The 17487-nt window shown below is 40.4% G+C and overlaps 2 protein-coding genes across 3 annotated transcripts in view; both read left to right on the top strand.

Moving 5' to 3' along the window:
* vax1 (ventral anterior homeobox 1) overlaps window positions 1-7110 on the top strand; it is an 8203-nt gene extending 1093 nt beyond the window's left edge. Inside the window, exons 2-3 of the mRNA XM_030378966.1 lie at window positions 1560-1747; window positions 5093-7110. Coding sequence (XP_030234826.1) covers window positions 1560-1747; window positions 5093-5671 — 767 coding nt within the window. The 3' untranslated portion in view covers window positions 5672-7110. The remainder of the gene's footprint in view (window positions 1-1559; window positions 1748-5092) is intronic.
* A 3550-nt stretch (window positions 7111-10660) lies between these two features.
* Window positions 10661-17487, top strand: part of atp6v1ba (ATPase, H+ transporting, lysosomal, V1 subunit B, member a) — a 28459-nt gene continuing 21632 nt past the window's right edge. The window contains exon 1 of one of the 2 annotated variants that reach the window (XM_030378964.1): window positions 10661-10920. In XM_030378964.1, the coding sequence (XP_030234824.1) occupies window positions 10812-10920 (109 nt within the window). In that variant the 5' untranslated portion in view covers window positions 10661-10811. Of the gene's footprint in view, window positions 10921-15310; window positions 15384-17487 lie in introns of those variants that run through there. The other variant, XM_030378965.1, reaches the window with a different exon arrangement.

Genomic DNA, 17487 nt, shown 5'->3' with positions numbered 1-17487 from the left:
GACCGGGTTGGAGACTAATGTATTAAATGATTGAAATATTAGTTTTATTTTTTGCCCTTGGAATTTGTGCAGAACCAAACACTTAGTTTTGGCAAGAGATTTCGTTTTTGCATCAAAGTTGCTTTTTATGATAAAGTAGTTTATTCTTTTGTTTTTCCTCTCATGCTAAAGTTCATAAGGAAGAAATTATACTTTTGATGCATGAGTTATTTTCAACAAATTTGTGTGTTATTGTCTTGTTTAACACATTCTGCATTTAGTGATGGTTCAAAAAGTTATTGAATCTTTCATCAATCTAAAAGTTTGAATAAATTGTTATTGTTAAATAGGAAATTAGTTGTTGTTGGCCTGAAGGTTTTGGTCATTTTAATCTATGAAATATTCAAAAGTATTTTAACTAGAATTGACTAGAATAGGGTTTTTGAAGGTTCTGCTTTTTATTTGGGAAATGTTAGCTTTAAGTTGGCTACTACGGACTACGGTAATATAATATGTTTTAGTATTACTTTCAATGGTTTGTCTGCTACATTTCAAAATGCAAGTATGTGATTGTGATTAAATAAATTATATTCCAAGGAGTTACTACATAAACTATCAGAAGTAAAGAAAAGTATTTGGTTTTATTTTATACATAAGTTATCGATTATATAAATTAATAAAATCGATTTTCAGTTTCATCAGCTTCTACATAAATTATGATGTAAATATTATCATTGATGTATATTTAGTTAAATTATCTTCATTAAATGTGATGGGCAATACAATTATATCAATATTATATTGATGCAGCAACCAGACCGATGGAATACAAAATCTTCAAGTTTATTATTTATGTATAAAGAAGAGCATGACCAATCATGTTTTGTTGTTTTAGCGTATTGTCTTTTTCCGTTTGGTATAATCGAGTCATTTAAAAAAAATATATAATAATAACTGTATAGTGCTATGCATTTATTAATAATCAATCGACATTCTATAATTTTTTTTCGATACAGAAACACAAAACCTTTATTTTTGGTGGAGAAATATTTATGGTCTCTTTATTGTATACTTTCCCATTTACCTTCATTCTTCTAATATATATTCATCTCTATGTAAAAACTATTGGGCAGCTTTCGTCATTATTATTGGTGAAATAATTGTTAATAATTTGCTATAGATTTTGACCACTATTGAATGTGGGAACTATGAATTTTCCACAAATAATGACAAAATATCCAAATAACAATTACAATTAATATTGTGTACTTCAAATATAATATGTGATATGATAATGAATCTTTATTAAATATTGTGAGAAATTCCGACACTAACAATAATAAAAAAATATATATCAGCAATAATATTAAGAAGCAGCAACAATAACAATATTATATATGTAACTTTAGAATACAATAATTACAATTCGGAATTGTTGAACTGACTATCTAGCTGTAAACACATCCAATACGATACAAATTGCTTTACTTTGAACCACCTTCTACCATGCTCTGTTCCATCATAACTCACATCTCTCTCTCTCTTTCTCTCCCTCTCTCCCTCTCTCCCTGCCTCTGCAGATGCAAAGGGCTCCATCAGGGAGATCATCCTGCCCAAAGGTCTGGACCTGGACCGGCCCAAGCGCACGCGTACCTCCTTCACGGCGGAGCAGCTCTACCGTCTGGAGATGGAGTTCCAGCGGTGCCAGTACGTGGTGGGCCGCGAGCGTACCGAGCTGGCCCGCCAGCTCAACCTGTCTGAGACCCAGGTAGGGCCGCTGACCAACAAGATAACACTGTGTTTAGGTCCCTGTAGGAGACACACACCCAAACCAGTATGGCTCAGGGCCCCCTCATCAACCATAATCGAGCCACAAATTATGACATTTTTTGAACTTCATATTATGCTATTAACATTTAGCATCATGGTTAATACTGTAGTGACAAAGGAACTAATAACATAATATCCTAATTTAGCATAATTCTTAATACTTTAATGGCATAGAAACCAATATTATGCTTCATTATTAATAGTGTTGCGGCCTAGGAACTAATATTATACTAGTATCATTAATTATATTGTCATGACCCAGAGGTATTTGAAATCAAATAAGATGAGTTATATTGGACAGCCACAATCAACATTTAAATCACAGATTCTATAAATCTAAATATTTTACATTGTGATTATTTTAAAAAATCATAACAAGTACCCCCTGGAACCTGTACCCCTGGTTGTGAATCACACACAGCCCACACAGAGAGAGAGAGAGAGGGAGAGGAGAGAGAGAGAGGAGAGAGAGAGAGGAGAGAGAGAGAGAGAGAGAGAGAGAGAAAGAGAGTGGGAGGGAGGGAGGGAGGGAGGGGGGGGGGGAGCTGACATCTCCTTCCTGCCAGCCAAACCCCTTGATGTAAAGTCACAACAATAGACTCAGGAAATCTTATAGATAGATAGAGAGATACTTAATTATTTCATAAACATAAATATAGAATATGTTATATAGAATATTTAACTGAAAATACTAATATATGTATAAATAAATTAAAATCACATTTGTGTATGTGTATATATATGTATATATGTATACATGTTTGTGGGAGGAAGAGTTCGGCTTTCTAGTATTACAGATCTATTTAAATCTATTTGAATATATATATATATATTTACTTAAATACGAGCCCCAGGCAGTTTAAGAAGACTGAGCAAATTATCTCTGCTCATTAGCCTTATGATCCATAGACACTTTTACTCACCTCATAATAGTGCGAATTATGAAGGTATTATTATTGCTAATCATACTAATCATGTGTAGCGGCCACATCACTGTCACTAGAAGGTCACACGACACGACCTTCGAGGGTGAACAGTGTGTTCACTCTGTGAAACACACAAAAACACACAGAGTGAGACACACACTGAGACACACACTCACTCACTCACACACGCACAAACACACACACACACACACACACACACACAGACACAGACACACACTGCGTTAGCCTGTGAAACACACAAAAACACACAGAGTGACACACACACACACACACACACACACACACACACACACACACACACACACACACACACACACACACACACACACACACACACACACACACACACACACACACTGCGTTAGCCTGCGTGGTTGGGCTGCGGTATTGAGAAGACATTGTTTCAACATCTGGGTTCAATTGATTAATGGCCGATGGCCTCTCCAACATGAATCCATGTCAACACGGATCAGATCCCTGGTTCTCCCGTGTGTCTTTTGTCATAAGAAAGCCCAGCTAGGTTTCCTTAGGGAGGGCTGTGGCCCATGTTGAGCTGCCTGGTTCAGTCTGTCCTTCTCCGATCAGCTGCTTGCGTTAACAGCAAAACATAGACCTTTTCACATACAGATTATGAACTATTTTGTGTGCTTTCAAAATCCATTACAAAGACCACTGAGCAAAACCCTTTTTTGGGCTCTGAAAATAAATCCAAAGCAATTTTATTCTGAAGGATATTTGTTCAGCTGTTAATGGTGTGTGGAAGCGAATATGTGTTAAATACATCTTCTTCCAAATCTTGCTTGAATGCTGCATTTGCTTGATTGAAGCATCGTTTTTATAACATGAACACCTTAATGGCTGCCAGTATTTCCTTTCACAACACACATTAGAAACAATTAAATTAATTCACAATAGCGGTGATTTAGATTTTTATGAAAAGCATAGAAAACCCCTGAGCCTGTCTTTTGCCACCCTTTAGACGAGACAATGGTGTTTGGATTTTCCTGCAATGTGTGACTGCCATTGGGGCTGAAGTGGTTCTTAAGGACACATTGGTGAAATTAACATCTTGTTCCGGGGCCCTCACGCTGGCTTACATTAAGAGATGACTTCCATTTGCTCAAGTATGTAAACCTCGTAATCTGTGTCTCCACAACTGGCCCTACTCCCCCCCCCCCCCCCCCCCCACAACCATCAGTCGACCTCTAAAATGGAGAGAGGGGGTGGGGGGGAATTCTTCCTTTGCAGGAAGAATTCACCCCATGATTCACCCCGTTGCCTCCCAGCAATGTTGGGGCTGGCCAGACAGGTGGAAGAAAACGCTTGAATCAACCTGTTGTTGTTGGAGAATTAAGCATGCGGTTGTAATGACAAGATTTAAATCTAAATGTATATGATTGGATAAAGGTGTCCGGTGCGGGGCGGTGGGATTGTTGGTGATTGGTGCATGCACTGTAATTATGGGCCTGATTCAGCCAATCAGATTTGATTGCAGGAGATCTTTTTTTTTTTGCGCCACCTATTCACGCGGCTGTGGAATTGTATAAATAAGCAGGGCTTGTTTATGGAATTTCTGAAATGACAACGAGGTGACGTTTAAAGAAACACAAATGAGTTTATCGACCAAGCAGCTTTGGATTGTTCGACTGGTGACTAATCGTTTTTGTAAGATCAATGAGAAATGGTTCTCTACTCTACTGTTTAAATATTGTTTGTACTGTGTGTGTTTGTGCGTGTGTGTGTCTGTGTGTGTGTGTGTGGGTTGGTTGTTGTCAAAAAGCTGTGAGAAGTAGTTTCACAGAGAGCTCTAACCTTTTTGTTTCAATCAAGGTCTGTTATCATTACCTGTGTGTGGGTGTGTGTGTTTTTTGTGTGTGTGTGTGTGTGTTTGTTTTTGTGCCTGCATGCGGTTCCTCTTGCTCACAATAAATATCCGGAAACAGGGTTGCATAATCCATTTGGAAGTGAACCTAACAGTTTCTGTCCAAGCATCTAAGAGCTTTGAAGATGTTCCTCTAATAAAATCATGATAATAATTGAACCAAAATACCTTGATATCGTTAATCTCGTAATGACTTATTTACTTATTTTTACGTATTTTCGTGTCCCTGCACAAAAAGATATGTGGGCGTTGATAATAGTTATCATTCATTCATTCAAACATACAAGTACAAAAGTTCATGCATAAAAGATGGCAAAATAGTTGCTACTAATATCAAAATACAAGGAAAATCGAAATTGAAGCACAATAGATCCAATCCAATCCATTTTAAATGATAATGTTGCGTGCGCCTCTCTGGTCTAAGTCGTGTGCCTTCCTCATGTTTCCCCTCAAGGTGAAGGTATGGTTCCAGAACCGGCGCACCAAGCAGAAGAAGGACCAGGGCAAGGACTCAGAGCTGCGGTCGGTGGTGTCGGAGACAGCCGCCACCTGCAGCGTGCTGCGGCTGCTGGAGCACGGCCGGCTGCTCACCCCCCCGGGGCTCCCGGGCCTGATGCCCCACTGCGGAGGCCCCGGCGGCGGCGGCGGAGGTTCCCTGGGGGCGGCGCTCAGGGGCCCCTCCCTCAGCGGCAACGGGGGCCTCCTGGGCGGGGGTGGAGGAGGCCTGGGAGGAGGCGGTGGGAGCGCGCGGGCCGCCGGCGGGAGCCCCCCGTTGCCCGTGGTCAGCAGCTCGGGTACGGTGGTGGGGGGCGGCGGTGGGGGGGGCGCGTCCACACACGGGCTCTTCAGCTTCCCCATGCCCTCGCTGCTGGGAGGCGTGGCCGGACGCATCGCCGGCAGCCCGCTCGCCATGGCCGGCTCGCTGGCGGGAAACCTGCAGGAACTGTCGGCGCGCTACCTGAGCTCGTCGGCGTTCGAGCCGTACTCGCGGACCAATGGCAAGGAGGCCTTGGACAAGAAGCTCCTGGAATGATCCGTGCAGCGGACATGGACCTCGTGTTTGGGTTGTTTGGGTGGAGTTTTTGTTTAGTATGTTTGTTTGGTTCCCCTCCCTCCCTCCCCTGCAGAAGGTTCTCTGGTGTTTGGTTTGCGATGCTGTAGTTCCTTTGGTTCTCCTTCTGCCTGTGGTTGGTCTGTAGCGTCTTAGTGTAATCCCCCTGCACATCTGGCAGCACGTCCATGAAGGAGAAAACCATCCAGCCCCGTCCAGTCTGACACACAAAAAAGGTTTTGCACACATATCTTTACCCGGCAAAGGACAATTTGTACAAATGGTTAGAAAGACGGTTGAAGGTAAGACCCAGCTCCTCTCTTAGTTTTCCCCGCTGAAAGAAAACAACCAAAATACAATTGTAAGGAGGAGACGAGGTGTCTCGTCACCACACAGAGCTTCGAAGTGCAGCTTAGGACTGAAGTGGAGGGTAAGAGGAACGATGGGGTCTTTTTCTGACCATTTTCTGTTTTACAACTCGCTTGTGTTTGGTAGCGTTGGGTTACCGCGCTTCACCCGAAAGTCTGAAAAGAAAGCTGCGGTCTCGGCCTGGCGGACAGCCCGTGTTCCTCCACCACGGACACCCCTCTGTATTCACAGAGAGGGAAGGCTGCGAGGCTCAGGGAGCCCCAAGCTTAACAAGCTGTGAATGCATTTCCTCTAGGAGCAGATGTCCCTCCGCAGTGGACCAGGAGCTCGACTGCAGAACACGACCGCACAACACAATTGATGTCATGCAGTAAATAATGGTTTGATTGTTCAGTGTTTGTTGTTTTCTAAATGGCTTGGTGATGATTTCCCCAGAGATATTTTTTTTTTTCTTGGCAGTCTTGAATTTGTTGACACTCATGTCTTTAAAGATGCAGTATTTGACTGTTTTTGTCTGTGGATTTTGATACCAGAGTGAGTTGAATTGGTTTTGTCTGTACAGTTTTTACTCCTCGCGGGTTTTGAACGCTACAGAGGGGTTGGATTCAAAGAGCATCAGGATGAAGATAAGAAGCTTTAATACCTGATTGCTAATTTAGGACAACGTCTTAACCCTTCTACCCAGCGAGAGATTTAAAGACAGACGCATGAAGAGACTTAATGGAATTATTGTCGTATAAAATAACTAAAAATGAGAAATGTACCTTAAATTTGTTATTTTATTGTAAATTATTCAGTTATGTAATTAAATAGATTATTAGTATATCTGGTAAATAACGAATGAATGTATGAATGTATTGAAAGAGTGACGAGCCAATCCGAGCTCTTGGGTGCTGTGGTTGTGACATACGTTGAATTTGTGGAAAGTGCGGTACAAATGTGCATATATATGATGTATATGGCAACAGACAAAGCCATGAACGTGTCTGTGTTTTTCCTTTTATTACTTACATGTCTCTATATTGATCATTTTATGATAAAATCATTACACCTACTGCACACAATGGCTTAAAGTGTTTTCTATGAATATCAACACTTTCTGCGTAATTACCATTATTTAGTTTCCAGGTTAATTATCCCCCGATAGAGGCGTGCAACGTCAACATTGTGGATTTGGCAATTCGTTCCTTCATCCAAGTAGAATCGATTCAAAAAGGGTTACGTTGGTGAATGGTGGATTTGAGAGATACTGGACATATTAGCTTGCATTTTAATGCATTTTCCAACGTGAATTTAAATGCATTTAAATAATCAAATGGGTTTTTAGTTTCTGTTCTTATAAATTGCAGGGGGGGGGGGGGGGGGGGGGGTGGAATTGACGATCTGATAAATTTATGATTTTGATATAAAGACACAAATGAAAAGAAACTCACTCAAGGTTTAAAGTTCAATGGAATACAAGTATAGGTAATAATGGGACATCAATCAGCTTCTTATGGATGAAACGAGAAAGAAAGAGAAAACAACTTTTAATTGGCAACACAGCTCCTCCTGCCCTCGATGGCCATGAGAGTGATGGAAACGGTATCGACAGAATGGATGTAAAGTGTGAATAAACGTTAGCTCAAATATCACATAAAGCAGGGATGAATAGCTGGTGGATGGCTCAGAAAATGAAGGGCATGGAAACATTTAATTTGTCTTTACAGCGCTCCCAGGGTTGCGTATTAATGACTAATGATGCATTAAAATCGTAACGACAATAATAATGCTTATAGGCCTATAGAGGCTATAATGACTGTGATTATTAACAATAATTATTATTCGTGTTAGGTGTAGTTCTAGCATTGATCTAGCTGTGTTCTTACTGCTATTATTATTATTTATTTTTTTACTATTATCATCGTGTTTACTATTGTAATCAGTGCGTACGTTTTAATTTGACTTCAGACTGTTCACAGACAAGATTCAGTCTGTCACAGTAAGTAGCCTATGACACCCGAGCAGTCGTTCGCACTTCAGCACCTTGATCTTGGTATAAAGAGACTCCATCTGAAGCAGGGATCTCCCTGAAAAAACAACAAATGGTTGACCACTTAAAAGAAGATCAAGAGCGTTTTTTTCTGTTTGCTAGGTTATGCCATTGTAAGACGGTGTAGTCGGTAGGTTGCGTGCATATCCTGCCACAGTTTCAGACCACCGACCAATCTGGCATCGAAGCCAAGGATTCAGGAAGTAGGTGAAAGGACGCGTTCCGTCCCGTGCAGCACCCGGTGGGTTTGTATATTCCGGAGCCCAGAGTCGGTTTATGTGGTGACAGTCATACATAATCACTTCAGCTGGAAACACAACGCACTGTAAGTCTTTGTCTGAACATAATTCTCATTATAAAATCAAAGTAACCACCATGTGGCAAAACACCAAAAGCATTTAACAGTAAGTGACAAAAAGATCAGATGAGGAACTTGCTCAGAAAAAAATTGACTTTACAAACCTTATCCTCCCCAATCCTCTCATACATCCTCTCTCCTTTCATTTCCCTTCCTCCTCTCCTTTCCTTTTATTTCCTCTGCTTTCCTCTAGTCCACTCTATTTTCCTCTTCCCTCCTCCCTTATTTTACTTTCAACTCCTACTGTCCTCACTTCATCTCCTTTCCTCTATTCCCCTCTTATCTCCTCTCCTTTCCTTTCCTCTCCTCTCTTCTACACGCCTCTCCTCTACTCATTAAATACAGAAGTAGCAACTTAATATTACATACATTGAAGTATTAAAGTAGCTCAAAGGATTTGTGAACCATTCGACAATATTTAACACTAAATTAGTTGATGTAGAACATCCCTAATGTTGAGTTACTTTATAAAAGTACAGAGCCCATTGGTTTACTTCACTTCAACATCCTCATGGCCCACGGCACTAGATGTGGTTCAAATTGTTGTGTGTTTAGGTTTGATGTCTTTTTGGTAATGGAGTGGAGGCGTAGGGATATAGTGAATATTGGCCTTTAGGAAGTAGTCAACCTGTGTATTCAGCTTTAGGTGTCATTCGCATTAAGAATGAACCCTAGTCTTGGTCCCGCAGTCCGTAGTGTCTGATTAAACACACAGGTAGTAGTCCAGTAGGATCCGGAGTCCAGCCTTGGCTAATATCAGAATGAACCCAGCTCTTCAGCCATTGCATTGCTATTGGCTTAACGAAAATCCGTGAGATCATTTTTTATTGGGATACTCAATAATGGAATACTTAATAAAAAATACTTAATTAAAGGAGAAGCGCGTCTGTCCTCAAATCTTATTCAGATGAATATTCAATAGTTGAATACTTCCGAAAAATATTTTAGAACTGAAAAAAATGAACCTGCTGTAATGTGTGATGAGGATAGTTCAACAGCTGGGATGGGAACTGGTATTTCTTGATAATCATATGTCAAAGAGACCCTTGATGGAAAACAGGTGATATATTTATGAAACAAGGTCGCTCCTCCAAAAAGCACTGGCCCTTCAGGTGCATACATTTGCCGTTGTTTGCAGGCATCCTTTCAACATTTATTTTACATTTGCCACAGTAATGCCTGTGGACATGTATGTGTATGTATGTATATATTTATGTATGTCTGTCTGTATTTATGTGTGTGTGTGTGTGTGTGTGTGTGTGTGTGTGTGTGTGTGTGTGTGTGTGTGTGTGTGTGTGTGTATGTGTGTGTGTGTGTGTGTGTGTGTGTGTGTGTGTGTGTTTGTGTGTGTGTGTGGGTGTGTGTGGGTGTGTGTGTTTGTGTATGTGTGTGTGTATGTGTGTGCGTATGTATGTATGTATGTATGTATGTATGTATGTATGTATGTATGTATGTATGTATGTATGTATGTATGTATGTATGCATGCATGCATGCATGCATGCATGTATGTATGTATGTATGTATGTATGTATGTATGTATGTATGTATGTATGTATGTATGTATGTATGTATGTATGTATGTATCTATCATAAATGCAAACATAATTGATGTATGTATATAGTCAGTCCGTCTGTATGTACCTCTGTTTATATGTAAGAACTGGGATGTGTGTAGGATGGAAAAAAGTGTAATTTCACATTTCATCCTTGTAACTTTGCTTTTGACATCTTGCACTGGATCAGAGTGGATCAGAGTTGGAAGAAAATAGCGCCAGTGTTTTTAAGAGGAAAATGTCTGCAATCACACTTTACACTGTCAATCAACAATGCACTCTGGCAATTGTGTGCATGCACCCATGAGTGTGCATTTGTGTGTGTATAATGTTTGTGTGTGTGTGTGTGTGTGTGTGTGTGTGTGTGTGTGTGTGTGTGTGTGTGTGTTTGTTTATTTGTGTGAGTGTGTGTGTCCATTGAGTTTTCATCGATAAATACATTTGAATTTAGATCAGAATATATATTTTTTCCATTATAGTGACAATACAGTTTAATATGACCAATTGCCAATGCCTATTTTTTTTCATTATTTATTTTATATTTTCCAGGGTGCATGCTTTTGAAGTGCAAAAACTCTTAACATATGAGACACGAAAAAGACTACAGGTGTATTAAATATGCAGTAGAAGAAAATAACTTGAAATCTGCACATGCGCGTTTTGATCTGCGTCTCTCTGCTACTTCCGGTTCCCCCAATGTCATATGACTAGCTCACCTCAGCCTTCGTCGCGACAACACCGATATTATTAATACAATTACGCGTGCTTCTTGTCTGCTGCTTTCCGCTTTACCTACACACTCTCCGGCTATGGCAACGTTGGCGGCGAACCGGGGGATGGATTTCAACAGCACGGCTGCGGCTGCCAGGGAGCACACCCAGGCTGTGACCAGAAACTACATCTCACAGCCCAGGCTGAGTATGTAACGTTACTGCTAGCTCCCAGGCTAAGAAGCTAATCCAGACTAGCCGTGCTGACGTTTGCAGATAGACTTTGTGTCATTATAAATACATCGACGATCCAGGAGTGCATTGGATGTGTAGAGCCTCAGTGAAAGTCAATACATCAGTGTTCTAAGGTTTTAATCCTGCATCTTGTTTTATGATTTTGCAACATGCGAGTCATTCATCTGAGTATGCTAGTAGCTGCCAGTCGGCCTTGGATCGGCTTTAGCTCAACGCAATCTGCAGACACGATGCAGTGTGTTTTGATATTAAGCTTGCACATTGCTGCTACGTTTCATTCAGTATTGAGAAGAACGCGCTGATATCGTTATTCATGATGATGATGATGATGAAGGTGTGTGCCAGCTGGTATGACTCGGACTTAAATGGTGTCGTCTTATCTATTGCACATCACCAGGATTAAGTGACACATCCACAACCGTTTATTATTTGACCATGGTTCTGATCGCATAAGCTGCACTGTCTGTCTGTATGATTGACCGAAAAAGCATTATTGCAGTATTTTTTTAAAACGCTATAGGGGGTGTGGTGGGGCTGCGCTAATCATGTGACCACATCACGTGAGAGGCACAAGACCTGTCTAGTTGTGACACACAAAAAAAAGCTATTTCAGGCTCTTTCTAACATGGTTAGCTTTTAACAGTAATTTAACTTTCAAGATACAATAATTTTCTCAACTACTGTATTGGACCAATTTTGGTAATTTTAATATAAGTTGCCTACTATATTGAACCATTTTAAGCAGCGTTCAGCAGAGTAATTTAAAGCTTAAGTAGCATACATTAATTGCATGTAAATGATAGTTTGAATATTACCGCTAAACATGGATATTTAATTTGCAAATTATGTCATCTGAATTACATTTATCTTATAAATTTGTTTGTATTCTTCCTGTCCTGTAAATAACAGGCCTATTGCTTAGCATTAAACCAGACAACCTTTCAAGCAATTTCACTATTGCAGTCAAATGTGTGAAAAATCTCCATAGTTAGCCTATCTAACTTATATTAAACATGTTTAATATCCGCTATCCTGGCTACTTCTGTAGCTGATAGCCGATGTCATTTAAAGTAAACTGGCCTTATTCACAAAATCTCGGGTACAACTGCTGAAAACCCATCATGTGACCTGATGTTCTTGGCTTTGGTGGTGACTGGGTCTTGTGTTATCTACAGTGTTGATCGTGCAGAATATTTGATGTACGCTGCCATTAGATGAAAGGTTAGCATTAATCATTTAAAATAGCCTCCAACCTTTCTGCTGCTCACCCACACAAGCACGACTTTTAAAAGTTTCAACCGTGGCGACTTTTTTCATTTCTCTTTTCTTGGTGTTTTCGTCTTAACCTTGCCTCTGTGACTTTATTGCTTCCATTACATCCATTTTCTAAATGTTCCCTCCGTGCGCGTATTTCTATATATACACAGATTATCTTTCATACTCGTCGGTTGGCACTTTGCCCATGTATCCGCACGTCTGGTTGATATTTGGCCTGTTCCTTGTTCAACCCCTCTGCGAACATAGACTAAAAGCCTTTTAGCAAAGTGTAGGCTCCAAAATGACTTAATGGTGCTGCTGCCATCTCGGAGCTAAGCTGTGAAGATGGTGTATGCAGAATCCCCACCCCCCAGCCCCCCAACACCCACCTCTACTACTACCGCCATCAGCAGCAGCAGCTCCTCCTCCGGCCTAAAATGCCTTCAACAAACATTTTTGGTGTTCTAATTTCGTATGGCAGAATGCCGGTCATTTCCTTTAAACAGCCATCGTGCGGTGCCACTACATCCAGATGATGAGGCAGTCATTTGAAGATGCTGTCGGTGTGTGTTCAATGGACATTTGGTTTATGTATGTTTTTATTTTGCGCCCCCTTTTCTTTTGGTTCATTGTTTTGCAAGGTTTTAGAATAATTTGGCCTTGGCTGGATTATTTTTTTCCGGATTTTCTATGAATGGTGGACAATGTAATATTATTGCTTAAAAAATATTAGCTAGTGATGAAATAAAGAATGTGGATTATTGTGATGTTCAGTTTTGTAGTCTAAATTAATGAATGTATGGCATTTAAATGGCCATGCCTAGCCTTAATGTGAGGCTATACCAACTTGCTTATACATTAAAAACAAATAACCTTGTCATGTATTCATTTACATTTTTGGTGAACATACTGGCTCTTCACGTTAACATTATTTAATGACGGGAAAAATGAATAAACATCTGAATAATAAGTGGCAGGAGTAAACCAAATGTGTCGATTGACGTGGTTAATTATTAAATAGCATTTTTATGCACTAAGAACTACTGAACACATCCACTTATTAATGTTAATATGGATAGTATAAATTGTTGGCTTTATTCAGTCATCGCCCTTTAAGAGACATAATTGTTAGTTCAATATGGTCTGCTGGACTGGAAGAGGAGTTCTATAAGAAGAAGTATGTGTCAGTAGCCTCTTTGGAGGTTTAGAGGATTAGAAATAAACAAATAAAAGCCTTATCGGCATAAGTCATTTCACATTAAGAGCCCTTTGTCTCTAGGATGTCAGATGCTACAAAGGCTATTAGCCTAGGAAATGGGCTTCTATTGTTTTAGTGTTACATTCTGTCATTTGGAGATGTGAAAAGACACGGAGCAAGGCGGCGTGCCTCTGCGTGAAGAATTAATTAGCAGTAATGATGTAGTCACAATAAACCAATGTCTCGTCTGTCACCGGCAAAGTCTTTTCTATCAAATGGTTTCTGAACACTTCTATAATCTACATTCTAATGAGTGCTAAGCAGCTAGCTTGTCAGCGGTGGAAACCGGCCCATGTGGGCGGTTGTCATTCTCCTCGTGAAAGAAGATGAAAACGCAGAGCAGAAGATGTGACACTAATGTTGTTTTTGCGTAAGGGGAAACCAATCCAAGCGAGTGCCATACATTTATCTATACCATTCATTGTAAGTCTATTCCCTCTAGCGTTGTTACAGAGTGTTCTAGGGGAGAAACACTTTGTATTTTAGCAGCCATATTGATGATTACTACTCTTATCATCTTCCCCCTAACCAGTTCACGCTTGTCCGACTAGAAATGTCCTGTCTTTCCAAGTGCAGTTTTGTAATTTTGGAACATGGAAAGAACAGTTGATTCTCTTTTTGAGTATTGGTACTTCTAGAAACATTTGGGGGCTCTTAGTAATGTGAAAGCACTGTTTTGTAGAATAAAATGCAACATTTATTGAAAATTGTCCCTGGCCCTCAAACGTCCAACACACTTAACCACATAATCCTTTTCAACAAAGCGTTATCCTCATCACAGGTGAAGTTGGTACTTAAACGATAGAATTGTTTATCAAGAAAGATCTTTCTATTAGTAAAGAAGATATTGACAGCTTGGCTGGTTTCAAAACACAGGAATAATTTATAACCCATTGGTGGAAATTTTAGCCAATGATATTCGACCCCTCTCTCCTTTGGTACCAAACAGTATGATTTATTTGTTATGCTGTGTATGAATCCTAATCATTGCCATCTGGCCTAGCACTACGCAGGGCTTTTGGTTAACATTGGTAACATTTCAGAGGTAGTTGATGGGGCAAGGTTCTTCTCCACTGAGAAGAGGTGCTAGTTCCCTTGTCAATGTCCTCCGTACCTTGTTTATTCTACTATCTAACCATTTACATAGTTGATCGTGCCTGGTTTAAGCCCGCGTCACTAAAGCCCAAAGCATACAAAGTGCAAATTCCACCTCGAATTGGTGCGACACAAAAACTAGATTCATGTAGTTCTAACCAAGCAAAGCGTATGTTAATGTAGCATGTTTATGTTTTACATTTGAAATAGAACACTTCAAGTAGGGCATTCATTTTCTTTATTATTATTTTTGCCTGTCTCGACACAGGTTTTGGTCTCAAGAAGAACTCGTCCTATGCAGCCTGATTGGACTTGAGCTTGAGAGTACTAATATACGTTTTTATCCATTTCCATCACTTTTGTGGACCTTTTGTATCATGGAAAATGGCAATTATTTTCCCTAACAATGGAAAAATAAAAAGCGCTTGAAAAATAGTTTTGGATTGTTTGGTTTTACACTCCTAATAGAGTAGTTGCTGTCCTTGTACCAAAAGGCATGATTTGAATTCATTTAGCCTTGGTGATCCTATTCCCCCCCCCCCCCTGCTTTTTCTGCAACCTTAGTTTCAGTGTCTATCCTGTTGAAGGTTGCCTAACTTTGTTGAGTATGTGTCGCTCACATATTGCTATTCATTTTCTCATCTGTGCGGTAAGATGCCTTTCGTTGGTTTCCAGATGAGCTGTTTTGGCGTTGGTTTTTGAAGTGCCTCCATTTCTGCGTAGCTTTTAAAAGCATTCCAGCTCTGGAATGCTAAGATGCTGCAAGAAACAACGGGGAGAATTAGCCTTATTATCTTCCGGAGAAAGTAAGAGGCATTGTATTTAAAGCGCTGTCTAGTGGTTTTCGTGGGCTTTTCGTAAGGATATTGAAATCGAACAAACTGTCAGTGTCATAGCCTGAACCTTGCACTCAGTTTCTATTATTTTCTATTTCTTTCAGATATACTATATATTTTTTTCTTTACCCTTTCTTTTTGCTGAGTTATGTTCTCAAGCTTATCAAAATATTAGCACAGGTCAAAACCTGTGCATGGCTCCAAGGACATTATACAAAAAATACAATTATTACAAGATATCTTTTAGTTCCTTGAGCTAATTCTGTGTCTTGGATGACGTCTCTTATTCAGACGTGGTCAACCCCAGTGTTGGGGTGTAGGCTTCAGTGGTCAGAAATGTGCCAGTAAGGTGTTGAAAGTTTAAAAAAAATGTATCCACCTCAAGTTAACCCTAACCCAACTAATTAACGAGGGGGGGTGGGGGAACTGTCACTGGAATTGTCAGTTGCAAGTCAGGAGTTTTTGGGGAAGTTCTTCCCACTAGTAATTCTGTCTTAGTTTCTATGCATTATACGCATCACTAAGTTGGATCGGTTTTGTTGACTAATTTTAGGGACTTTTTTTCCAGTTATATTTCCAGCCGTCTGAATGTTTTTGCGGAATTTGCATTTTCGAGACCGTCGCGTATGCATGCTTGTTTTAAAACCACGTGAGCTGGCGCACTACACATCACCGTCATTGCTTTGCCTTGTACTGCTCACACACTGGCAGAGCCATACCCCCACCAACCCCTTCCCACCCATCCCCAGCCCACACATCCCCACGGTTGCCCGCCTCTTTCAGCTGTGATTGAATTGTGTTGGAATCCTGTGTGCCTCTTTTCTCCTGGCACTTGAATGGCCCCTTTCGTATTTCACACCGCCGTGTCCTTCGGGGTGCGAGGTCAGGCTACCAAAACAGCTTCTAGTGGCGGATTAGGACCAATTAACGTCTGGGTACACAAAGGGCCGTGGCAGCTGAGCGGGCCCCGCACGGTGACCCGCAGGGCCGTGGCATGCCTGGCCCACGGAACGCCCCGCTACTTGGGCTCAAGGAGCCCGCGCGGGGCGGAGAAAGTTTTTTAAGCCTAATGGGAGAAATGTTGCCTCTTCACACTGTAAAAAGAAAAGAGAACCAAGTTGGTTATCTTGTGGAATAAGGGATAACCCTCCCCCTTTCACCCCTTCATCCCCCATTTTCTTTTTGATTATTTTTTTCTTCCTATGCGTGGTGAATAGAGAAAGTAACTGTGCATTTCCTTTTAAGCGGCAGTTAGTCTTGCGTTGGTTAATAGGTCGACCATGGTTGAACTCACTGGTTTAGAAGCTTAATGTTTATTTTATTGATGTGTAGGATAAGATGGGATTTAGTGGGGAAATCCTGGATTGCATGTGCACAGTAAATGTGTGTATGTTTTTATGTTTAGCGTGAAGTAATAAACATCTGCCATAGGAACATGGAACTTGGAAAGGAAACATCCTTGATGTAGCCTGTCCACCAGCATGCTAGTGCTCCTCTTAGTCACGTTTTTGACTTTATTTCAACTACTGCCACCAGTGTATTTCCAGACCTCCTACAGTTAGAGTGCTGTGGTTTTATGGATTTCTAAGTGGCTTCAGCGTAATAAGGAGGCTGCAATTTTCGACATCATCACCATTATTATTAGTGTGCAGTAAATAGTCATATGTATGTCTTTTAAGATGCATGTGCAATTATTTGGGTAAGTGTAGCTATTAAGTCCATTTATGCATGTTGTATGGTAACCATTTGGAAGTGTAGGGGGAAATAAGGCATTTGAAAGAGTCAACAAATTGTCTGAATCTTTATATATTTCTAAGTGCGTTAAATCATCGGGTGTATACATTTGTTTTGATAATGGCTGTCATTTGATGTGGATAAACATGTCCATCATAGTGTAGGTCATCTATCGTCGGTCACGCTTGATGCATATAATCCATTTAGTAATGTTTCCAACATTGGAAAATGATCGTTGTGGACTCTTATTTTCACACCTTAACTTCAAACTTGGGCCTCTGGATTCTTATGCCATGGTCAGGTGTTTATTTCACGTACCGCCTAAATAACCTTCACAAAT

The sequence above is a fragment of the Gadus morhua genome, chromosome 15 (genome assembly GCF_902167405.1).
Source record: "Gadus morhua chromosome 15, gadMor3.0, whole genome shotgun sequence".
Taxonomy (NCBI): Eukaryota; Metazoa; Chordata; class Actinopteri; order Gadiformes; family Gadidae; genus Gadus; species Gadus morhua.
The sequence above is the reverse complement of the archived record's forward strand: the minus strand, read 5'-3'. Positions and strand labels throughout refer to the sequence as shown.